The 26935-nt window shown below is 33.2% G+C and overlaps 1 protein-coding gene across 17 annotated transcripts in view; it reads left to right on the plus strand.

The window, feature by feature from the left end:
* The window catches only part of ZNF644 (zinc finger protein 644), a 106553-nt gene that overhangs the window by 63045 nt on the left and 16573 nt on the right, over positions 1-26935 (plus strand). For 10 of the 17 annotated variants that reach the window (XM_081307660.1, XM_081307655.1, XM_081307659.1 and 7 more), the window contains 2 exons: positions 17665-20699; positions 20877-21482. The exons of 6 other annotated variants lie outside the window; for them this stretch is intronic. In XM_081307660.1, coding sequence (XP_081163786.1) covers positions 17696-20699; positions 20877-21482 — 3610 coding nt within the window. In that variant the 5' untranslated portion in view covers positions 17665-17695. The remainder of the gene's footprint in view (positions 1-17664; positions 20700-20876; positions 21483-26935) is intronic. One more of the 17 variants, XM_081307647.1, reaches the window with a different exon arrangement.

Here is a 26935-nt window from a genome sequence, read left to right on the forward strand (position 1 = left end):
ATGGTGAAACTTAAAATTCACCAGTGAAATCATCTGGTCTTGGACTTTTCTTTGGGCAAGATATTTGATTATTAATTCAGTCTCTTTATTTGTTGGAGGTCTGTTTAGAGTTCCTTTTTCGTTTTGAGCTACTCTGGTAGTTTGTGTGTTTTTAGGAATTTTCCCATATTATCTAACTTGTTGATGTTCAGTTCATAGTATTCTCTTATAATCTTTAATTTCTTTGAAGTCTATAGCAATGCTTCCATTTTTGCTTTCTTATTTGTGATTTACAGTCTCAGTCAATTTCTTTGTTTATCTTTTCAAGGAATCCACTTTTTATTTCATTGATTGTGTTTTAAAAATTTATTTTAAAACTGTTGAAACAAATTATGTAATGTTTAAGTTGGATTAAACACATCTACTCAGATGTGTCATTTCTTTATGGTGAAAACATTTGGAATCCTTTCTTCTAGCTTTGTGTCTCTATGACCAAAAGCCTAACAAGAACAACTTAGATGAGGAAAAGTTTATTTGGGGCTCACAGTTTCAGTCCATAGATGGCTACTCCATTGCTCTGGGACCAAAGTCAGGTGGTATATCATGGTGGAAGGGCCACCAAGAGGCAAACTGCTCACCTCATGTTGAGCAGGAAGCAGAGAAGAAGTGAGGGGAAGGGCCTACACAGAAAATGCACCCTTCCAGAGCACAACCCAGTGACCCACCTCCAGCCATGCCCCACTACCTATGTGTACCACCCAGTCAGTCTATTCAAACTAGGATGGACAGGTTAGATTACAGCTCTCACAATTCAATCATTTTACCTCAGACTCATTAGCAGAAGCTTTTGGGGGAATACCTTACATCTAAACCATAACCCAGCTTTTAAAATCGATAGCACATTATCATGATCTATAATCACCTTACTCTTACTATTAACTATACCTTCTGGTAATCACTATTCTGCTCAACTTCAGTGTGATAACTTCTATATTCCATGTGAGTGAAATCTCTTGAGGTACTTGTTATTCTGTGCCTGGCTAATTTAGCTTAATTGTTTCCAGTTCTACTGATGTTATCACAAATGACAGGATTTCATTCTCTTCATGGCTCAATGGTATTTCATTGTGTGTATGTATCTATTTTTAATCAATTCATCAGTTGGTGGACACTGTTTCTATTTCTTCAGGATTATGAAGTGCTACACATAGTAATGCAGTGTTATCTTCCATATACTGATTTTATTTCCTTTGGTTACATATACAGTGGTGAGATTGCTGGATCATATGGTAGTTCTGACTGGTTGATTGGTCTTTGTTTTGTTTAGTTTTTGGGTACTGGAGATTGAATTTAGGGGCACTTAAGCAGTGAGTCACACCCCCAGTTCTATTTTGTATTTTGTTTGGAGACAGGGTCTCACTGATTTGCTTAGCACCTTGCTGTTGCTGAATCTGGCTTTGAACTTGCAATCCTCAGTCTCAGCCTCCTGAGCTGCTGGGATTACAGGTGTGCATGCCAGGTATGTCTTTGTTTTGAGAGAAGGTCTTGCTGTGTTGTGCACGCTGGCCTCAAACTCCTGGGCTCAAGCTAAATTCCTCAGCTTTTTGAGCAGGTGCTACAGGCTTGAACTTGCACCTCCTTTTGTTTTTGAGTTTTTGAAGATCCTCCATACTGATTTCCATAATGACTATACTAATTTGCATTCCCATCAGCAGTGTGGAAGGGTTTTCTTTTTCTTCACATCCTTGCTAATACTTGTTATCTTTTGCCTTTTTGATAATGTTATTCTTACTGGAATGAGATGATACTTCATTATGGTTTTGATTTGCATTTCCCTGATGTGGTGGTAAGCATTTTTTTCATAATCTGTTGACCATTTGTATATCTTGGAGAAATGTCTTCATTTTAAAATTGGGTTATTTTTTGTTTTACTAAATATTTTTAGCACCTTATGTAATGGTTATTTGCTGTAAATTTCATAAGGTGTAATGTTGTTGATTTGTGATGTTCTTTCTAAAAATTCAGGTTTTAGGGGCTGGGGATGTGGCTCAAGCGGTAGCGCGCTCGCCTGGCATGCGTGCGGCCCGGGTTCGATCCTCAGCACCACATACCAACAAAGATGTTGTGTCCGCTGAGAACTAAAAAAATAAATATTAAAAATTCTCTCTCTCTCCTCTCTCCTCTCTCACTCTCTCTTTAAAAAAAAATTTCAGGTTTTATAGCTATAGTTTTTCCTTTACACACTGCTTTTGCTGTAGTACATGTTTTGGTATATTAGGTTTTTGTTTGCCTTCTCAGTATTTGTCATCCTACTAAGTCTCAATTGTGGGGAAGGTAAAATGAAGCTTGGTGTGACCTTCTCATTTCTGAATGATAATTCTAAGTCTGATATGTGGAGCGAGGTGGGTGAGAAAGAGAGAAATGAAGGTTTAAAGTAGCAGAGACAGATAAACATGCACTGGAATCTTGCCTGAAGTAGTTTTTCAATGAACTAAGACTAAGTAGCTTTCAAATTTTCATGTTTCCTTTGTTTTATAATATTCTACATAATGAACTGTGTTCTCAAACCTCCTTTATATTTGGTTCCCCAAATGTTTTTACATACTAAAAATTGCAGAAAGATTCTAAGTGGCGTGCTTCTTAACCTTTGAGATATTCACTTAACAAGATAGATCTTTGAAATTCTAGTTCTAGAGGAGGGATGCACAGACAGCATATTACATATTTACTCAGTGTGTTAGAAGGTATTAAGTGTTAGGGGAAAAGGGATAACCTAGGTTAAGAGGATTTGAGAATGCCAAAAAGGTAAAGAAGGTAAGGAAATTTGGGGTGTAACTTGAAATATAATGATTCAGGTAGGCATCATTCAGAATATCATTCAGCAAAGATGATATGAGATGAGAGAGTCTGGGTGGAAGAAAGCAAGGAATACTAATAAAAGCCATTGTGGCTAGAATACAGTGAGTGAGCTTGAAAGAGAAAAAAATGTGGTCAGAAAGTTATAGGAAGTATTTTTGTACAGTTTGATAAGCTATTTTAAGTGTTTGGTTTTCTTGTGAGGAAAACAGGGAGCTGTCACCGGGTTTTGAGGAACATGATCTAAGATTTAAGAGGATCACTTGGCTTGCTCTGTTGAGAATAGGGTAAACAGGACAAGGTGTATTAAATTGAGATTAGGAAGCTGTTCAAATGATACAGGGGAGAGGTAATAGTAGGCTGTAGCAGTGGTGAGAAATGATTAGATTCTGGATATATTTTGAAGATGACAGTATGGTTTGACTATGAATTATGAGGAAAGGAGAATAATGAAGATTGTTCTAACATTATTGGCCTGAACAACTAATGTTGGTGAAAAAACTTATAACTGTGTGTTTCTGAAACTTTGGTAAAGCAAGAAGGATGGTCTTTAAAGGGGAGGTGCATAAGGAGAACTAGAGTAACTTATTACAATCAAAACATACAGATGGATTTTAGGATAAAGAGTACATAAAGAAGTTGAGGAACTCTAATTGTCATTCATATCTGCCAACTATTTGGGAAATATTTCAGTACTTAGAAGAATATATAAACCCCAGTTTGAAGACCACTGTATTCAGTAAACTTCATTATGTTATCAAAATCATCTTCATTCTGACTTTTTAAATAAGTCTGATTTGTTAACCTTTGGGAATAGTGCTTAAAGCCTCTGTGGCTCTTGATTTGTCAGTGTCTCCTTGTAGAAATTTTGACTTATATATTTATATTTATTTATATATTTTGTAGCCATTTTGTTTAATGCAGAGAGGTTCATGAATATTTTATTTTCATGGTGGATTATATACTTCTATTGATATATAATATTCATCTCTAGCAGGGTTACTGTTGTTTCGCCTTAACTTCTATTTGATTTTTGTGACTAGAGACATCTTTCTTTGTATTAACATTTGCCTAGCTAATCTTTCCATGGTCTTATTTAACCATCTGTTTTGAAACTTATAAACAACATAGAACAGACTTCAAAACAAATCAGAATGCTTTTTGCTTAATACATGAACTTTTCACATCTCTGGTGAATGCTGATACTTTTGAAATTCTTTTTGTCTTCTTGATTTTCTTTTTCTTTTTGCTGTGTTCCTTTGCTACTTTTTATTTTTATTACTTTTTATCTTCCTTTGCTGTTTTTATTGGATACATCAAATTTTCTTCCATTTTTTCTGTAGATTTGAAATTATATGTCTTATTTCATTATTTTAGTTGATTGCCCTAAACATTTTAACATGTATAAAGATTTTTTAAAAAATCGGTATGAGGGCTAGGGATGTGGCTCAAGCGGTAGCGCGCTCGCCTCACATGCGTGCGGCCCGGGTTCGATCCTCAGTACCACTTACCAACAAAGATGTTGTGTCCGCCGAGAACTAAAAAATAAATATTAAAAATTCTCTCTCTCTCTCTCTCTCTCTCTCTCTCTCCCCCTCTCCCCACTCTCTCTTTAAAAAAAAAAAAATCAGTATGAATTAGTCTAACCTCCAATGTTGAAATCTTTTGGTATCTCAGTTTCTAGATTTTTAAGTCCTGTATTATTCTCTTTCTGAATGAATCATTTTTAAATAATTAGCAACAGTTATTAGATTTAGTTGTTCATTAGTGTTTTCTGATTTCCCCGTCTTTCTTTTTTGAGTATTCATTTCTCTCTGTACTTGAATATCCAGAAGCAACTCTTGTCATGGTAAACCTTTGGAATCTTGCTCGTCTAAAAATGTCTACTTTGTTGTTAAGCTCAAATGCTAACTTGGATTGTTATAGAGCTCTGGGTTGGAGAGTATTTCATCACTGTATTGATAAGAATGTGAAGAACATGCACTTTTATACATTAGAGGTAGACATGCAAATTGCTACAAAACTTGAAAAATGATTTCAAAGCATATTTTAAACTAAAATTCACTATAAAGCTATCTTTATAAGGATATTTATTGTAGCATGTGTATAGTATAGTTTCATTTCTCTAAAGATAAACACAAATACATATGTTTACATGTTTGAATGAGAAAGAGTAGAAGATTCGCCAGACTATTAACATTGGTAACTGAGGTGGAAGATAGTCTGGAGAATATGGAGATAACAAAAAATATATTGTACTTTTATAAATTTTTCAGGCAATATTTAAAAAAAAAGTTTTTTCCTTCAAAAATTTCAAGATGAATTTGTATTCTTATTCCTTTGTAGGTGGTTTGAGTTTGTTTTCCCAAAATGTATAGAATTTTTCCTTTCATTTTTATAGTTCTGAAATTTCCCTAGACCTCCTAATATGGAGATTTCTATGTTTCTTGAGCTCTTACACTTTTTTTTTCTATTGTGTCTTCTCCATATTTCTGCTTCAGTAATTCTCATACTCCATGTAATTTGTGGATCTATTCTCTGTGTCTCTTACATTTTTGCTTACTGTTTAACCTTTTTCTGTTTAAAAAAGTTGTTCTGAAAGAATGTTTCAGTTCATTTCAGCTACATCCACTCTGCTCTTCTTCCTTCGTTGTTGTTATTGTCGTTGTTGTTATTGTTGTTAGTAAATTTTCATTTTAAGGTGCTTGTTAGCCTCTTCTCAAAAGCAGATTATTTCTTTATTTAAAATACACCAGCCATCAGGGTGGCACATACTTGCAATCCCAGCAATTTGGGAGGCTGAGGCAAGATTACAAATTCAAGGCTAAGCTTCAGCAATTTAGGCAGATTCTCAGAAACTTAGTGAGTACCCTGTCTCAAAATAAAAACTAAAAAAGTCTGGGGATGTAACTCATTGAAGTTCACCTGGTTCAATACCCAGTGCCAAAAAAATTAATTAATAAAGAAACCCACCAATTTATATCTGAGGCTATTAAATGCATGTACTTCTAAAGTTCTTCTAGTGATTAATTAATCTTACTTTTTTTACACATTTAAATTTTTGTATTTCAGTTGCTATTAGGAATTGACAAAAGTATAACCTCATTGTTGTAAAATAATAAAAGCACTCTTAGTGTACTAACTTAACCATTTTTCAGATCCTTCTCAACCTTTTTGAAAAATTTTTGAGATGGTAGAGGTTTTTGTATTCTCTCACTCTTGAATATTATTGGTTTCCATATATTATTCAAAAATCAAAATAATAATTAATCCAAACTTTGAAGTTATTATTTTTTTTTTACTTTATAGTCTTCATGATGAAAAATCTAATGCTGTTTTGATTTATATCCTTTTGTATAAAACCTGCTTTTAGTTTTCCTTCTTTTTTTTTGTGTGTGTGTGGGGGGTTGGTTTTATTTTAGATTGACATCTCTGTTCTTTCCAGAAATCCTTGATTTTATCTGTACTAGATTGTGGCTTTATCTGACATGGTATATCTTTCTCTTACAGTCCCTCTGCTTTCATTTTCTTTCTTTCTTTTTTTTTTTTTTTTTGAAAAGAAGAAATACAAATAGCCAGCAAATATATTTTAAAAAGGTTCAACATCCTTAGCATTTAGAGAAATACAAATCAAAACTTCACTAAGATTTCATCTCATTTGGGTTAGAATGGCAGTCATCAAGAATACAAACAATAATAAATGCTGGAGAGGATTTGGGGGAAAACTGTTTATAGGATTGTAAATTAGTACAGTGAAATTACCATATGACCCAGTTATACAACTCCTCGGTATTTATCCTAAAGAAGTAAAGTCATCCATCATACTACAGTGACACATACATACCCATGTTTATAGCAGCGCAATTCACAGTAGTCAAACTATGGAACCAGCCTCAGTGTTCATCAATAGATAAGTCATCTTCTTACAATTTAATCACAAAGGGAAGTTGAAATTCATGTTCTTGATGGACTCTAGGGAATAAAATTTTTAAATCTTAAGTGGCTAATTCATGTTATTTTCCTTTGAGTTCAAAGGTCCCCTTATAGCTTACTGACTATTATTTCACTGAAACTCTGCTTTATTCCATAAGAGTTATTGCTCTGATCCTATGTCTCTTTAGCTTCTATTTATCCTGTTTATTATACCCTGGAAGTAGTTAAGATCCATGTAGCTTCTCCCAGAATAAATTCTCTTCTAGGAATGATCTTTACCTAGTCATCCAGCATATTTCTAGGGAGCTATATCTCTAGGTCTTAGCCTCCGCAATGAGTAGTACACAAATCATTGTCATTAAATGAAACATGTTAATGGTAGGTGTGTCATAGGGAATTAGCACTTAATGAGTAATTACTAAGTGCCAGATCCAGTGCTATGTTTTATGTGTATTGTCTTATTTAATTCTGTAAGAGGTTTCATCCCTCTTTTACTGATGAAGTGACTGAAGTTAGAGTAACTCTGCTAAGGTAGATGTTGCAGAGGCATTTTTTCAAACTCAGTCCTGGTTGCCTCCAGTCTCCAAAGGAGTGGTTTTCTTGACACTGCACTACAAAATTTAGCTAAAGTCCTTTCTCTTCTGTGAGACTTTTATTGGCCATGGTATTTTATAGGGCCTTCTACTTTTGAATAGAGTATATAATCTGTATTACTGGTGGCATAATGTATTGGTTTTTGTTGTTGTTCTTTTTAGTCATACATGACAGTGGAATATATTTTGACACATCTATACAAATATGGAGTACATCTTATTCTAATTAGGATCCTAGTCTTGTGGTTGTACATGATGTGAAGATTCACTGAGGTGTATTCAAATATGTACATAGGAAAGTTAAATCAGATTTATTCCAGTTTCTATTCCTATTCCTGTCTGCCCTTTGATGGCAGTTTTCTGTACATGTGTGACCTCTATAGGCTTCCCCAGTTAGATAGCAATACAGTTGAAAAAAGGAAAACAAAAAACCAGCAGTACCTACTGATATTAATATTAACAATAATTTAAAAATTTCCCTGAAACATCAGTTATGTGTATGATTTATTCATCCTTTATAAAATAATAATGTCATATTAATCATATTTTGGTTTCAGAGATTGGATAAGTTGGAAATCATGTACTTGCTAAATCTCTTGTGATTGAAAATTCCCATTCTTCACCTTGCTTTTATTCTTCCTTCATGTGGGTAGACCTGAAGGAAATTCTTTTAAATTGTCATCATTTGAATAGAACTATACATTTGATTAATAAGAATATGTGTTTGCTAAATACTACACAGTTTTCTATAAGATTTTAGCGAGTTTCTGTAATTACTGAAGTTTACAACAAATGTCTCTTCTACATCTTATAACTGAAACTCAAGAACTGAGCATGCAGTAAGTAAAAACTTGTTAGCAGCTCTAATGTAAGTCAAAAGAGTAGTAATAGCCAGTTGGTGATTTACCATCACAAAAATACAATATTTTCTTTTTCTCTCTCTATGAGAGAGAAGCATATTAATATTCTTGAGAGAAAGTAAATTTTTTGTGTTTGAATTTCTACTATTCTAAATTATGACAGTTGTAGAGTAGGGACTACCTTGGTCTATTTTTCTTAAAAGCTGATTGGATTTTTAAGACTGATTTCAGAAAACTAAAAAGGTAAGTTGAATAAATGATAATCTTAATAAGCATTCACATTTAATAAAAATATTATTTTGTGGAAAGAAAAACTTCTGTCTTTTCTAGTTTTCAAAGAGAATTTCACTTTCCTATCTGAATATATATATAAATAAATTTGAATTTCTGTGGTAGAGTTTAAGCTTATGTAATACAGATGAAAGGTTAGGTATTCATTACAGATTATTATAGAATTAAAGAATTTTTTTCAACAATCTGAACCTTCCCTTTCAATAAAATTAAATTGAAAATTAGTATAATAATTAATTCGGTGGCTGTCAGAATGTTCTACTTCCCATTAGAATATGAACAGCTTTGTTTGTTTGCTTGTTTTCCTTTTGTTTTTATAGGGATTGAACTCAGGGCCACTCAACCACTGAACCATAATCCCCAGCCCTGTTTTGTATTTTATTTAGAGACAGGGTCTCACTAAGTTGCTTAGTGCCTCAATTTTGCTGAGTCTAGCTTTGAACTCACAATCCTCCTGCCTCAGCCTCCCTAGCCACTACATTACAGGCGTGGGCCACTGCACCTGGCAACATCTTTGTATTTTCTAAATATGATTAATAATGTGGTGAAGGAAATGAATTCATAGAATTTTATGAGAATTATACTTGATTACAATCTACAAAACTTTTAAAAATGTATAGTTATTTACATGAAATTTTCAGTTTGTTGTTGATAAATTGTTTATTAGAAGGAAACTAGCATACATTTGTTATATTCAAGTCATTAAGCTAGACATACAGTACTTACTGATAAATGTTCTGTTCTGTTGGTCACCTTTTCCACCAAATGAGTAGTTTTTCATCTATTCTAACAGTTTCTTAGGGCACAAATAATTTCTTCAGCTATTGTCAGAAATTCTTTTGAAGTCACAGTGTTGGCGTTTATAGTCATGACATTGATTTTTTTTTTTTTTTTGGGTGTTGGGGGGGGGAACCAGAGGAGCATGACAATAATTTTGATGTGTATATTCTAATGAGCCTTGAACCTGTGGAGTCTACATGGGGACAGAAGTTTCATTGGCAATACTTTGAACATTCTTAGCTTTTAAATTCTTGAAACACATTCTTAATTTTTTTTGAATAAACATTAGGCAAATAGACATCTGACACATACTGATTTTATACTCAAAAACATTGTCATGTTTCTATGCTTTTTGATTATTACCACATATGTAGGCACAATAATTTTTAATGGTGTAATCCTCTTTGCCCTTGGAAATTACTTGTTTTCAAGCAGTTCATTCATATGTATATATAATAATTATCTCACCACTTTGAATATTTATTACCTCTCTTTTTACTTACTATGTTTTGTCTTCCTAGGACTTTTGACTACACTTTTTTGTACATACTAGACAGACATATGGTTTAGTATTTATAACATATCCCCAAACTGAACATAATTAGCAAACCCATCATAGACTGACAAATGCCAAAAGACCCAAAGCAAAATAACAATTTATGTCAGTTAATACTTTGTTGGTGGGGGACAAAGCTGACACACTACCTCTGAAGTGTAGATTGGTTCATTTTAGGCAGATAGTTTCCTTTGAAAGTGTTTTTTTTTAACCAAGGATTGTATCCAGGGGCACTTAATCAATGTGCCACATCCCCAGACCTTTTAGTATTTTATTTGGAGACAGGGTCTCACTGAGTTACTTAAAGCCTTGCTAAGTTTCTGAGGATAGCTTTGAACTTGAGATTCTCCTTCCTCAGCCTCCTGAGCAGCTGGGATTTCAGGCATGCTTTACAGTGCCCTGCTCCTTTGAAAGTTTTAAAGTTAAAAGATTTGTATAGATATTTTAACAGTAAACAGATCCATGTTAATTCTACAAGTATAGTAAAGAGTTTGGTCAGTGTGAAAAACATGTTATTAGTCTTTTTAATTTAAGCATGAATTGTTCTTGTTGAAGCATATGTCACTCATCCTATCAAAGGTAAAATCATTGCTTACATTGCTCTGACTGTATGAAAGCATGAACAACACAGTAAGCATTTGTTCCATGCTTAGTAAGACTTAGCATTCTCCCTTGGTTACAACTTTTTATTGCCTTACCTCTTCCATTTGCAGAATTCATTGTTGGGATATTAACTTTCGATTAGTGAACATCCATTTGTCTTTTTACAACTATAGATTCTCATTGTTATTTAATTTTGCTAAATTAAGTTTGTAGCATAGCTCTGTCCCCCACCTCATCATCCTTGCAATTACTTTTATAAAGTTTACCATATGGCAGCAGAATTCTTAAGATGTCCTTCTATGTTTAGTATTAGTATACTTTTCAGTAAAAATTTTCTTGTGTTATTAGTATCTTACTATTTTTAACAGCTTCCTATTGAATGATGAAGATGGTACATGGCATCAGGAACAGAACCTGAAATCAGTAATTTTATTGTAAATTGGTGATACATAATAAAATCACATATATTGTTTGTAATGGCAGTGCCACATGCTATGGGCAGTAAAATACTGTGTGCCCAATGTATTTTATTTTTCTGTTTGTAATTTCTATCCTTCAGACTCAATCACTCTTTCTTTTGTATTGCCAGTGGAAATAAGCATTGGGTATAATAGTTTTCATGATACAGATACTTCCGTGGCTTCAGTGTGTTAGTCATTTAATGGTGTATTTTCATTGCTCAGAAATCAACCAAAGTATGAATGTTTATCTGTTACTATACACACGATGTGTATATTTATAGGAAGCACTGAAAGCTGTCTGAATATGTAATAATGCTTAAATATTGAGGAATCAGATTTATTTTTCTTTTTTTTTTCATAGAGGTCAGACAGCTTTATTTTATTTTTTTTACTTTTTTTTTCATTTCTTTTTTTAAATTTTTTTTATTGTTTATTCAAAACATTACAAAGATTGCAGAATCACATCGGTTACACATCCACATTTTTACATAATGCCATAATAGTAACTGTTGTATTCTGCTACCTTTCCTATCCTCTACTATCCCCCCTCCCCTCCCCTCCCATCTTCTCTCTCTACCCTACCCCATCTATTGTAATTCATTTCTCTCCTTATTTTTTTTCCCCTTCCCCTCACAACCTCTTATATGTAATTTTGTATAACAATGAGGGCAGATTTATTTTTCAGTGGTCCTTTTCACCTTTGTCTGGTTCCTGCTTTCTGCATCTACTGTCAAAAAGAATAATGAAGCTTAACACTTCTTCAACATGTCTTGTAGTCCTACAAGCAAAACAAAATACAAATTTCCCCTCTTTCTCATTGCAAACTGAAAGGTTAATGTGAAGCTTCTCATTTAGTACACTTACCTGGTTGGAAGTGTCATCATGATTTTCCTTTTTCTAACTCTTAACAATTATATATGTAAAGTATACTTGCCAGAGACATTACAGGGCAGTATTTGTTTTAAAAACATCCATGCCCTACTGATATGTATTACTAAAAAGAACAAATAAAAAATTTTAAAAATCCCTGCCATAGAAAATGTTAAATTCTTTTTTATCATTTTATTTTTCTTACTTGCTGAGTGTTTATTTGCATGATACTTTGGGAATTATCAAAATATAACTTTGTCTTTGAAAACATTAACAATATTAATACAGTTGATTGTTATAAAGGGTTGCAATTCTGCATACATCTCTATAAACCTGTTGTGCTGTAAGGTGATAAGACTAGACCTACCAGACTGCAAGCCAGTTCATTAAAAGAATACTATAGTTTTTCCTTTAAAAACTATTTTTGTAACCTTACAAGGTAAAGATTTACTGGATCTTACTTTCTTTTTTAAAAAATACAGTTACATCATATACAAGCATTCTGTGCTTTGCTAGCAATTTGAAAAGTCTCCATTTAGGGCTAAATATAATTTTTAACTCACCATCTCCATTCCCCAAATATATGCAAGGATCTTAAAATTTTATGAATGGATGAATAAAGTCAATTAACATGGTATATATTTGTAAACAGCCTTATGTACATTTCTCAACAGTCCTTTAAAGGCAAACTTGTGGCCACATGTATGTCTATAATTAAAATTGTTTTTTAATCCTTTAAAAAAAAAGAATCAATTAGCTGGACGTTGTCGCAGATAACACATACCTGTAATCCCAGCAACTTGGGAGGCTGAGGCAGGAGGATCACAAGTTTGAGGCCAGCCTCAGGAACTTAGTGAGACCCTTTCCAACTTGGCAAGACCCTGTCTCAAAAAAAAATTAAAAAGGACTGTGGATGTAGCTCAATGGTAAAGCACCTTGGTTTCAATCTCCAGTACCCGCCTCCCCCCCCAAAATCAATAGATTACAAATTAACTTTAAAGGATTATTTCAGGTTATTGTGAATTTAATTTGTTTACGGTCCTGTGGTTTAATTCTCACTCCAGTTCTTGAGTCATTATTTAAGCAATGATTAAATGCTAGAAATCTTTGATATATATTAAAAGGGACTGGGTATATAATTCAGTTGGTAGAGTGCTTTTCTTTCATGTGCAAGGCCCTGGGTTCAATCCCCAGCATCACTAAATAAATAAATAGGGACCTTAGAAATCATTTTACTAATTTCCAACCTCATAGTCCACTCTACAGTGTTCCTGACTGTTTACCTGCTGAACCATTCTGATTCACTATTGTGTTAGGCAGCCCTTTGCAATGGTGAGGGGTTCCCGTTTCTAGTTTTTCTTGGACTTGAGATGAAAAATCATATCTTTATGACTTGATTTCTATAGGACAGACATTCAGACATTTGAAGATTGTTTGATTATATGGGCTAATTGTTAGAGTCAGCATACTCATTTGTCTCTTCATTTTATTATATGATAGGGTTTTCGGAATCAGCTTCATCCTGGATATACCCTTATAAATGTTCTGTGTGTTTTTATTTCAGTGTGACATGCAGAATAGGATACTGCCTATATGTGATATGATTATATAGTGTACTGTCTTCTCTTTTCAGTGAGATTTAGCTGTGCATTTTTGTACATTGTGTTAATAGTATATTTAGGCTTAACTACCAAAGTAATTTAAATGTAATTACTTAATATTGGTTTGCAATTACAATGACAGTTATGAAGTTCTTTTTTTGACCCAATCTCATATTACTAACTGGAGTTGTCATGTGTTCTTAAGGATAATTTAAATGAATATAGCATTTGTGAAAACCTGACAGATCCTAACTATAACTCAGCTAGTGGGCAGCATTATAATTTACTTGCAGCTATGTAATATTGTTATTAGTGAACTGAGGTAGAATGAGGGCAGATTGCACTGAATTTTATGTGAAATTATACTCTATGACAAAGGTTGGCATTATGTAATAAGTACTCACAGAATGTTAACCTGCTTGCAACAAATACAATTAATAATGTACATAAAAGAATGAAATTAAGCTAATTTTCTATAAAAAAAAGAATTATTCATGAACAGAAAGTGGACAGCATAGATTTGATGACAGGAAGGTTGTATCTAATCTGAATTACTGAGTGACCTAGGAAGCTTGCTCAGAGGGATTACAGAATAATTATGTTAATATGCAATTATCACCTCATTTCTTCTGTAGTAACCTCAAGATGTAGTGTAGTGATGGTGTTATAGCAAGTGCTGATAGTTTGCAAAAATACTGATGTTTGAGATTTCTGAGACAATAAGTCTAGCTTGAGGCATATAAGTGATGATCTGTCATCTTTAAGACAGATCTGACCTTTGTACTTTTTTTTTTTTTAAATGCTCACAGTATATAACTAGAGGCAGTTATAACTGTAGAACTCATTATGATTTTCTGGATACTGAAAATATGTTGTATGTAGATTTTAAATTCCCATTTGTGGCTGTTTAAAAATATGAATTTTTAAAAGAACATTTTTAAATTCAAGTAAAACAAAAATTTTATAATTATTTCATTATAAGAGGAAGGATTTAGTAATGGTATCTAAACATTATTTTAAAAGATCCTAAGTGATACAGCAAATTGAATGTGTTGAGTTGGAATTTAGGGGGGGGTCTAAACAATAAAACAGATTATTTTTAATTATTAGCTTCCCTTTTTAAAAACTTAATGAAAAATAACTATCTTAAAACATATCCCAACTTTGTTGTATAACAAACTGGTATTGATTACTCTGTTATGTATATTTGACTATATAAACTGAAAAATGGGTTGAGACAATATAAAACTAATTTATGGGTCAAATGCTTTCTTACCTGTATGCTACATAATCCTCTGTGAGTAGGGAGGTAAATGTCAAGCTTCTAGATTATTCAGTGCAGAGTTTGATGATCTATTATTTTTCATTGTATCTCAATGTAATATCTGATACTATTATTAAGAACAAGTACATTTGTAACATTTTAAAGTTAGAATATATTCTGAAAATTAAACTAGGAAATTTTTAATTGTTCCTAATACCAAGTCATTTTCTTAAAGCATATTTTCTAACAGATGCAATACATTGTTGGTATTAATGTGCTGCATTGTCACTTACCTAAAAAGGTCTAACTACTTTTAGTAGAAGTAATTTTTAATTTGTGGGCAACTATGCCATATTTCTTTATGTCGATGTGAAGGCCTAATTTTATATATTTTAACAATGTGTAATTTACTTTTTTTGTTAGTTGTTTTGTAAACAAAGTTATATATTGTGCACATTTTTTTCCTGTGGTTTTGAGCAGAACATTTTGATGTCTTTAGAATGTGAACTTATGAAAAGCTCTTGTAAAGCCCTTATTCTGGTAATGAGGTTGCAGTCTCCAAGCCGATATGATATTCTCATAGTTTGTCACCCTGCTGTTCAGGGGGTACCAATGAAGTTGCTTTAAATGGGAAGCGTCTGTTCCATCTCTGAACCTCTAACACCAGAACAGATGGGTAGAACATAGAACATGGAAGGTTTTACCTCTGAGGTGGTAACAGTGAAGCCACTCATTAACACTGAATTTACCACTTCGTTAGCAACGTTGCTTCCTGTTGAGAAAAGCTAATATAGGCTTTCAAATTGACTGAGCATATATTTGTCTACCTCTGTGATTATAATAAAGAGGAACAGAAATTTAAGACTAGTTTTTTAAAAACTGTCATTAATTTTAGATTTTTGAGATTATTACTATGGAGGCATTTTACTTTTTCTATCTTATGAGAAATATCAAGGATGGGTAATAGTGTAGCATCAAAGCTTGCTTTTCTTTTCATTGACATTTGCACACTAGTTCTAACACATGTTTATGTGCTGCCCATTTTTAACTTCTGTGTTTGTGATGTAGAGTCTCCTGCTGGGTGCTGCATTAGCACCATTTTGGGGTGATATCATTGAATATGATCTTACTGGAAGTCTATTTTTATTACTGTGAAAGTTTACCAATCTTAAAAGCAGAATTTTAAAACCTAAGAGGTGTGGAATAATGATTGTTGCTATACATAATGGCAAAAAAAAAGACATTTGTAATTGTTGTAATATTTATTGCATTAAACATTTTGTGGAAAGAATAAGATCATAGTTATGAGTGCTTGTTCTGCGTTATGAAATATGGAAAATGTTATTAGAAACCTTTTATTATTGAATCAGATTTAATGTGTTACAAAGCATGAAATTTGTACCATAAAGGATAGTAGAAATATTGAAATTTATTTAGAATGTCTTCATTTTAAAATATTCGATTATGAAGTCCTGTGTCTTAAGGTAGTATTATTAAAAGTAGTTTATATAAAAGTAGTTGATTAAAGTAGTAAATTACTACTTTTAATTAACTACTGTATTTCTAATATTAGAGCAGTACCTAACACTTAGTAAGTGCTCAGTAAATAAATCACACTATGTATGATGCTTATGCCAGTACTTTAGTTAAACACCTTTGGTTGCCAGGTCTCGAGTTCTTTAAGTGGTACAGAAAAGATTATTGGGGGGCTTTGCTACAATTGCTTAATGAAGCCTTCAATCAGAACCATAATGCAGCTTGTCTTACTAGAATGAAGTATCCAAATTCTGTAGAAACAAAACTAGTTTTATACTTTAAGAACTTTTACTTTGATTTTACAACCATCTTTATTCATTCAACAACTATGGCCCAAGCACCTATGCCATGTACAGCACGCTGGTTTGAGAAAAATGATGATGACAAGGTTGTTAGTCTCAAAAAGCTTCTATTCTTTCAAGAAGACAGCTATTCCAGTATAATGTGGCTATTTCTAGGAGCAGGATAAAAACAAAGTGTCAGGGAACTCTTCATAATAGGACAGTAAATCCAGCCATGGTGTGAATGTCTCCCAAACATTCATTAGTCTCCTGTTTAAAAAAAAAAAATATCCTGCTATCTTAAAATGATTACCACGTGATCAAAAATGGTTTGAAAAATTTTATCTGCATTTTATATAAAATAACCTAAAAATATATGCTTACGATGTTTCATTATCAAGCATTTTAGGCCACTGCATTAAACCATCAAATCATAAATGGGATAACTGCTTTTAAAGAATGTCTAGAATTTGGGAGCTCAGGCATGAAATTTTAATGTAATCACTTCATTAATTTTAACTTACTAATTTAGAATTAAGTATAAACTGAATAAGGAATGAATGAAACCCTTTGAATAAAGCATTTTTACAGTTAGTAGAATTTTAGAACATTAAACATCTTAAGAACAAAGCATTCTTAAATATTTTAAAAATAAAAATTACTGTTTTATTCATGAGTCATTGATGTTGATAGTAAATATGTTCATTCAGATTTAGATCTTTAGTGAGTAGTGTTTTGTTACCTTTCTCTAGGAATGAGCTTTTAAGTTACAAAACTTATCTGCAGTATTTGACAATTCAGACTATTTTGTAGTATAGAATGCTTGTTCCTAATGTACTTAGGTAATTTTGTTCTCATTAGCAATATGTGTTTGAGGTTTTGTTTTCATTCTGTAGTATATTCATTTATGTTGTGTGAGGGTATGTTGCATTTCCCTAGTCATTTTGTATGCAGCATTGAATTACTGCCTAGCACAAACAACAGTATTGAACTTTGAAATACATTTAAAATGTTTCAATTATTTGAAATGTTGCTACATTCTTATTAGGTTGTCAGTATAAAAAAGAATAGAAAAATTAGGATGTCAGTATAAAGAATAGAAAATAAAGCTTATAACAATGTATACTTTCAACTCTCCATACATTCTAATAGTACTTTTTTTTTTCATGCAAATCTAAATTTTTGTTTTCCATTTTCTAGACTAAATGTGTTAAATGGGCTTGCCAACAATATGGATGATTTGAAGATAAACACCGATATTACTGGTGCTAAAGAAGAACTCCAAGATGACAACAATTTTATCTCAGAGAAAGAGAGTGGAGTTCATAAACCAAAAGATTGTCAAACAGCATTTCAGAAAAATAATACATTGACTCTGCCTGAAGAACTGTCAAAGGACAAATCTGAAAAAGCCTTAAGTGGAGGCCAGTCTACTCTATTCATACATGCTGGTGCTCCTGCTGTTTCTAGTGAAAACTTTACCTTACCTAAAGGAGCTACTGTTAATGGACCAGTATCACACTCCTCCTTAACTAAGACTTCCAGTATGAATAAAGGCAGTGTTTCATTAACCACTGGACAGCCTGTGGATCAGCCAACAACAGAATCTTGTTCAACTTTGAAGGTAACAGCTGATCTTCAGCTGTCTACACCACAAAAAGCGAGTCAACATCAAGTTCTATTTTTGTTATCAGATGTAGCACATACTAAGAATCCAACCCATTCCATTAAAAAACTACCTACCTCTGCTTCAGTTGGTTGTGACATTCAAAATTCAGTAGGGAGTAGTATAAAGTCAGATAGCACTTTAATAAATCAAGTAGAGGTGGGCGAGAATAGTGAAGATATATTGGTAAAAGATGATTGTGTTAATACATTAACAGGAATTTCCTCAGGTACAGATGAGTATAGGTCAGAAAATGATGCAAACTGGGATCCCCAAAAAGAGTTTATTCAGTTTCTTATGACTAATGAAGAAACAGTGGATAAAGCTCCAGTTCACTCTAAAGTAGGTCTAGAAAAAAAGAGAAAGCGAAAAATGGATGTAAGCAAAATAACTCGTTATACAGAAGATTGCTTTAGTGATTCCAATTGTGTACCCAGTAAATCAAAAATGCTAGAAGTTGACTTTCTGGAACAGAATGAAGAGGTACAAGCAATAGACTCACAGAAATACAGATTATCAAAAGTGAAGCCTGAATCAACTGATGAAGATTTGGAATCTGTAGATGCTTTTCAACATCTAATTTATAACCCAGATAAATGTGGAGAAGACAGTTCACCTGTTCATACTAGCACTTTTATTTCAAATACCTTAAAAAAGAAATGTGAAGAGAGTGATTCTGAGTCACCTGCTACTTTTAGTACTGAAGAGCCATCATTCTACCCCTGTACAAAGTGCAATGTGAATTTTAGGGAGAAAAAGCACCTCCACAGGCATATGATGTATCATTTAGATGGGAATAGTCACTTTCGCCATCTTAATGTCCCAAGGCCATATGCTTGTCGAGAATGTGGACGGACATTTCGAGATCGCAATTCACTTCTTAAACACATGATCATTCACCAAGAAAGAAGACAAAAGTTGATGGAAGAAATTCGTGAATTGAAAGAACTTCAGGATGAAGGAAGAAGTGCACGATTACAATGTCCTCAGTGTGTGTTTGGTACCAATTGCCCTAAAACATTCGTGCAGCATGCTAAAACCCACGAAAAAGATAAAAGGTACTATTGCTGTGAAGAGTGTAACTTCATGGCAGTAACAGAAAATGAATTGGAATGTCACAGAGGCATTGCCCATGGAGCAGTAGTAAAATGCCCAATAGTGAATTCTGACGTAGCTCAGAGGAAAACACAAAAAAAGACTTTCATGAAAGACTCTGTTACAGGATCATCCAAAAAATCATCTACATACATATGTAAGATGTGTCCTTTTACCACTTCAGCTAGAAGTATTTTAAAAAAGCACATGGAATACTTGCATTCCTCATCATCTGTTGATTCATTTGGTAGTCGTCTTGGACTTGATAAAAGAAAAAGTGACATTCTTGAAGAACCCATAGATATCAGTAGCACTAAACCATTAGTTAAACAACAGTCAACCACATTTCCAAAGAACTCTGCTTTAAAACAAGACGTAAAACGAACATTTGGATCAAGTTCACAATCAAGTAATTTTTCAAAATTCCATAAGCGGCCACATAGAATACAAAAAGCTCGGAAAAGCATTGCCCAATCAGGTGTAAACATGTGCAGTCAAAACAACCCTCCTCACAAGACTGGAACAATTAAAAGCAGCATTGACCAAAAACCTAAGTATCTTCATCAAGCAACTAAAGAAAAATCTAATGCCAAGGCAAATAGCAACTATTTACATAGACACAAATATGAAAACTACAGGATGATCAAAAAATCAGGTGAATCATATCCTGTCCATTTCAAAAAAGAAGTTAGTTCACTAAATTCTTTACATCTGTATTCATCATCAAGTAATTCTCACAATAGTTTTATTTCAGATCCTCATAACCCAGACAACAAAAGGCCGGAAAGCTTCAAAGACCACAGGCGTGTGGCTGTAAAACGAGTAGTTAAGGAATCTAAGAAGGAAGGTTCTGTTGAAGGAGAAGACTTGGATAGCTATCCTGATTTCTTACATAAAATGACTGTTGTTGTTTTGCAAAAACTTAATTCTGCTGAAAAGAAAGATAGTTATGAAACAGAAGATGATAGTTCCTGGGATAATGTTGAGCTAGGCGACTACACTACACAGGCCATAGAAGATGAAACCTATAATGATCTTAATCAAGAACATGTAAACTTATTCCCTCTATTTAAAAGCAAGGTGGAAGGTCAGGAACCTGGAGAAAATCCTACCCTTAGTTATGATCAAAATGATGGCTTTTATTTTGAATATTATGAAGATGCTGGAACTAACAACTTTTTACATGAGATACATGATCCTCAGCAATTAGAAAATGCAGAAACTTCATTGTCAAAGCATAGTTCTGTTTTTCATTGGACTGATTTGTCTCTTGAAAAGAAATCGTGTCCATATTGCCCAGCAACATTTGAAACAGGTGTTGGGTTGTCAAATCATGTCCGGGGACATCTTCACAGAGCAGGATTAAGCTATGAAGCCCGTCATGTAGTATCACCAGAACAAATAGCCACAAGTGACAAAATGCAACATTTCAAAAGAACTGGCACAGGGACACCTGTTAAGCGAGTTAGAAAAGGTAAGTTTTCATGTGGTTAATTTGGGCTAATGTATCTGTATTCAAATTCAGAGGATTTGAATTTTTTTCTGGATTTGGTCTTTATTATAATTACAATTTTATATTTCAGAGGTAAATCACCTTAGAGTGGTCCATTTAAAAAAAAATTCTGATATTACTCTTAAAAATTTTTTTTAGCTATAGAGAAATCTGAAACCACTTCTGAACACACTTGTCAGCTTTGTGGTGGTTGGTTTGATACTAAAATTGGATTATCAAATCACGTTAGAGGCCACCTGAAAAGACTTGGAAAGACCAAATGGGATGCTCATAAATCTCCAATCTGTGTTCTGAATGAAATGATGCAAAATGAAGAAAAATATGAAAAAATCCTAAAGGCATTGAACAGTCGTCGCATTATTCCCAGACCATTTGTAGCTCAAAAACTTGCATCAGGTGATGACTTTCTATCTCAAAATGTTATACCTCTCGAAGCGTACCGTAATGGCCTAAAGACTGAAGCACTGTCAGTGTCGGCATCTGAGGAAGAAGGGCTGAATTTCTTAAATGAATATGATGAAACAAAACCTGATCTGCCCAGTGGAAAAAAGAATCAGTCTCTTACACTGATAGAACTTCTCAAAAATAAAAGGATGGGAGAAGAAAGAAATTCTGCTATTTCTCCTCAAAAGGTCCATAGTCAGACAGCAAGAAAGAGATTTGTTCAGAAATGTGTTCTTCCATTAAATGAAGACAGTCCATTGATGTATCAACCACAAAAAATGGACTTGACTATGCACTCAGGTAAGAGGAAATTCATGAGTATCTTTTTAATTTTAACACAGTTCAGTTGTGCTTTCTTTAATGGAATATTTGTGGAAAATACTTTCTCAGAATCTTCTTATTTAAGCTGCTTTTTTTGCAGAACAGATTGATTATTCTACTGTCATTTCTGTGTAACTCATCAATTGATGCTCATCAGCACTGTGTTGTGCCTCATTTCTTGGTCTGAATGTAAGGTGAGAACAAATGCAAAAGAAAACCACACCTCCCCCCCCCAAAAAAAAAAAAAAAAGCTGATCTGTAAAACTAAAATTGTTATGGATGAAGGATGGTTATGGATGGAAATTTTATGTTGTTCAAAAGCATAGTATTACTAAAAAGGCAAACTTTTGTCATATTTTTGCCTGTGTTTAAAAGTGATGTGTTTTCAAGATTTAGCTATTGGTTTTCCCTCTGCTCAGGTAAAAACAAAACAAAATGGTCTCTATAAACTAAATGGATTGGTGTCTGTGGTATGTTGTGATTAACCTAAAGAAGCGCTCCCTCCCTCTCCAATTCTTCATTGTATTGTGGGATAGTTTGGTTTTGGAGAACTATTGTGAGTATAAAACATGTTTGCTGGGCTTCTAGATTTTACAGTAGTTTTTTAAGGGAACAGACAGATGATTTAGCTTAGTGCTTGTGCACTAAAAAGTTTTTCCCTTTTCAAGGAATATTTTGTGTGTATCAGCAAATAATGTGGCAGATAAAGTAGCCAAACTTCATTTGGTGTTGCAGGGTCTGATGTGTATGTTTAGACTAGAAGAATTTTAAGTCTCTTTATAAAGGTTTCCTTTGGAGGTTATGAGTGTTGAAGGTTTATATAGATTGGTCTTTTGATTTGAGGCCCAGGTAAAGTGTGTCTGAGGTATTATATACTGTTGCTTTGTTTACTCTCCACGGACATTGTGATAGCCCAAATATTTGTAATGCAGTTTTGATTTAAGGAAAGATTACTTGTATTTTAAGTGGTTTGAAAAGTGATTTCTCTGGTAGGTATGGACTTGTGGCTAATAGGGCTCTTTCTTTCATACAAAGATAGTCTTTCAAAGTCAGTAGCTTTCTGTTTTTTAGGAGAATAAAATGCAGGGAATAATATGCTTCATAGAAGTAAAGCACACTTGTGGCTATTATAGTAAGGTAGAAGAAACAATTGAAACATGTTGGGGGAGTGAGGGTTGTTTGAGAAGTTCTGAATGTATTGTTTCAACATGTTTCTTTCCTGTGATGAGTAAGATGTTAGCTTGTTGATCATTTATTTAGCACAAAGATTGTAGTAAAAAACTTCAATTCATTAACTTTCATTATTGATTGCGCATTCAAAGTAATGAACATAAAATGCCCTGAATAAAATGTTGTGTCTAACAGCTGTTCAGTGGTGTGTTTTACCACCTTTTCTCCCAGCCTTCATCAGAAAGCCTAATTTAGTATGGAGCCTTTTACGGTTTTGTGGGTAAAACACTTTAATTACCACTTTGTCAACTAGACTTTTTAATTCTTTTTATTGGTAATGTTGTAAGCTTTGAAACTTCTCAACAGAACTGTGCTGTTCAAATCACAGAATTGTACTTTAGTAGGTTTAGGAAATGATCTGCGTAACACAGAAATCTGCAAGAAAATAATAATAGGTGTTAAATTCAGAAGAGCTAAGAGGTTAAAGTCACTCCTCTTTCATCTTTCCAAGAGCATGGTTTGGCTCTAAATACTAACTACAAACTACTAATAGTTAACTTAATTCCCCCTTTTTATTTCACGTTTAAGCTAATTCATGAACGTTTTTTAAACCATCTTTATTGTGGTACTTTTCTACACACTTTTAAGCTAAGAAAATTTCACTTTTTGAAGTGAGAACTGGATTATAGTTTTCTTTTGAATGATAGGTATGCCTGTGAAGCTTAGAACATGTGTGCATTGCAATACGACGTTTACAAGTGCTGTTAGCCTGTCCAACCACTTACGCGCTTATGCACGAAAGAAGAGTGCTGGACTTTTGACTGGTACAGGTATGTTTGAACAGATATCACAGCAAGTCTGTTTGATACAAATACACTTTTTTACCGCCCTCACCAGACTGGTGCTAATTCAGGCAATATTTATAGCTTTCTTTGGTAAGCAATAATTGAATCTGATACACATAAATTTCAGCAACTTGTAAACTTAGATATAATTTTAAGCAAGTCGTTCTTTTTCATTTGGATCATATTGACTTGATTTGTGGAAAAAAGTAACCAATTAGAGGTGTGAAACTTTTGAGTCTACATTAATCCTATTGATTTTTATATTATACTATTTTTGATTTTTTAAATTTATTTTTATTAGTAGATTCTATTAAAACACCTCTCTTTGGTAAGAAAAATACACACACACACACACACACACAGGTTTGTCTTGGAGAAATGCTTTATTAGAAAAGGAATTATAAAGAAAAGGAAATTACAATGGAATTTCAAATATGTAGAATTGATTAGAAACTAATGAGTTTTTATTAGTCTACAGATCAGATTTTTGAAGGGGCAATCCTTTATAATAGCCCAGTGTGAAAACTGAATAGATTTTACTTTTAATGCTCCTAAATAATATTTAGGATTAGTAAATATAGACATACACATAAGTAATATAAAATGCACATTTCTGTGTTATTTTTGGTTGGCTAGCCCAGCCTTGCAGATAACCTCTTCATACTTCATGTTTGTGAAAATTTTGTTAGCTTACTCATATGTAATATGCTTCTTACACCCTATAAAATGCTTTGCTCTTTTATTTATATAGTCTTTCAGGCTACTGTGTGTCAGCAAATTCCAATTTTCTTTCACATTTTAAAATATAACCCCCCCCCCCATCTTTTTGGCCTAAAATTCTATTTCTAGTCTAATGTCTCTTGCTGTTTTTTATCACAATCTTCTGCTTTTTCTAGCTGTAGTTTTCCTAACCTGTTAGTTCTTCCTCATGTCCTATGACTTAACATCTAATATGTTCTTGCTGCCAGAGAAACTCTTGTATTCATATTGGCATCTTTTTCTTCTGCTTCTTTGCTTTATTCCTTGATTTGATACACAAATGACAAGAATAACTATCATATTAAAAGGAGGGGAATTGTGAGTTTTATTTTATTGAATTCATGCTCCTATTGTGGGGTTATACATTTTATATATCCCCACCTTCATCAGACTTGACAGTTGATTGCACACATTAAATGTAGAGGGCAATGAAAATAAGAGAAGATAGAAATGGGAAATAATCCCTAATGTTATCATTGCTGTATGCCAGGTACTGTTCTCTGACGTTTATATGCATGACATTTAGTAAGAAACCCGATGGATTGTAGGTATTATAATTTCATTTTACAGGAAATTAGGATTTGGAAAACTTCAACAATTTGAAGTTATATAGTTAATGAGTAGCAAAATTGAAATACAAATCAAGATTGTCTTCCTTTAGATCTTTGTTATTAGTGATTATTCTCTGACATATATAGGTGATCTTTTTCTTGAATTTCTAATTTTAGAATGAAACAATTGAAAAATTCTAAAATGAGGTTGGGTTTAAGGTAGAGAGCATTCTGGTGAAGACTGAGTCTAATTAGAAAAAACAGACCCCCAACATGGTTAGACCTAATTTAGACTTTGAAGGGCATATGAGGATGTATCAGTCTTGACTATTCAGATAGATTTTTGAAATTGGAAAAAAGTGCTTTTACCTCATCTGAAAATCTTTCAAAACATAGGACTAGTTAGTTGTTTATAAATAACTGATAATGACATTACCTTATATTTAAAAAAATTATCAGGGAGAAAAGTAATATCTAATGAATGGGAGTACAAACTAGGCCATTAAGAAAAAAATTACATATGGATTTTAAAATATCATTAATTAAATACTACTCCAAATGTAGTAAGTTGTTTGGTCTTACGCAGAAAGAAGGGAAATGAAAACCTGAATAAAGTTTAGGGTGGTATTTTCTACAACTAATACTTCTTTTTTTTTTTTTTTTTTTAAAGAGAGAGAGGAGAGAGAGAGAGAGAATTTTTAATATTTATTTTTTAGTTCTCGGCAGACACAACATCTTTGTTGGTATGTGGTGCTGAGGATCGAACCCGGGCCGCACGCATGCCAGGCGAGCGCACTACCGCTTGAGCCACATCCCCAGCCCTATAACTAATACTTCTAAGAAACAAAAATTTGTTTCCTTTCCTTAGAAATTCTGAAACATTTTGTCCTGATATTTTAAATCTTGTTGACCAGTAGAGCTACATAGTTGTCTATGATGCTTATTCATGCCAACTAGGAAGTTTTTATTCAACTTATTGTTTTTTGTTTCCTAAATGGAGAATTTTATTTATAAACTCCATATATTTATTCTCTTTCCTGCATTATGACTGGTATAAAGCATTGATACCAACCTATTTTCCTAGAGGGTGCCACTGGGTTATTATAAAGAATTCATTAATTCATATGAGTATCAACCATCAGTTTTTCATAGATATGTATAGATGCTATTTTGATGAATAAAATACCAATTCATTCTTATTAAACCTACATTAATTCATCACAAAATTGAAACAATGGAAAAATAGGAATAAAACCTCCAAAAGAATGTCTAATATGTGAGTTCAAGCAGCCTTTATCCACATGGATCTTTAGTTGTATGGTCCATCCTTAAGGAACTCTTTGCTAAACATCTGTTTGGTCATTTGAGAAGCCACCAGTTCTTGTCCACTTCTGTGGGGACTGGTAGCCTCTTGAGGAATATTATCCCTCTGTTCCTTCTAATTGTACTTCTCCAAATATCCTTGAATAGACTGCAAAGGATACCCCTTTGCTTCCCCAAAATACCCTTTTACTGATATCAGATTATTCTAATATGACAGTTCTCAGTCCTTTTTATGAAAGCAAAGGGTTCCATCCCAGTAATACACGCTTATTTATATATATAAATTTTTTTTATATATAGGCTTTTCATATCATCTAAAGGTTGTCATATATGGATCATTCCTGTGGCAGAAAATTTAAAATAAAAATGAAGTAGAAAGAACACAGAACTGGGAAATAGGAGACCAGGGAGTCATCATATTAGAAAATAATTAAGATATAAAAACTGCTTAACATCAAAGCTAATTCTGTTGTCACAAGTATAAATTAAAATGCACCCTCCCTAATGTTAATAAAAGGAACTGATGAAAAAAGTAGGAAAGCTTTAGAATTGAAAATACTAGGGTTAAACTGTCGAAAAATAAATAAGAGTTTCCATAAATTGCTTAACAGGTTTTCTGGATTTTTAGTTATAGATAATTTATGAGGCTGTATTTTTGTGGGGGGTGGGTGCTGAGGGTTGAACTCTCAGGGCTTTGCATATGCTAGGCAAGCATTCTCCCACTGAATTATACCCCCCAGCACTGTTTTAATTTTTTAATGGATCTTTGTCTAAAGACACTAGT

This window comes from Spermophilus citellus (assembly GCF_964194105.1).
Source record: "Spermophilus citellus genome assembly, chromosome: 9".
Taxonomy (NCBI): domain Eukaryota; kingdom Metazoa; phylum Chordata; class Mammalia; order Rodentia; family Sciuridae; genus Spermophilus; species Spermophilus citellus.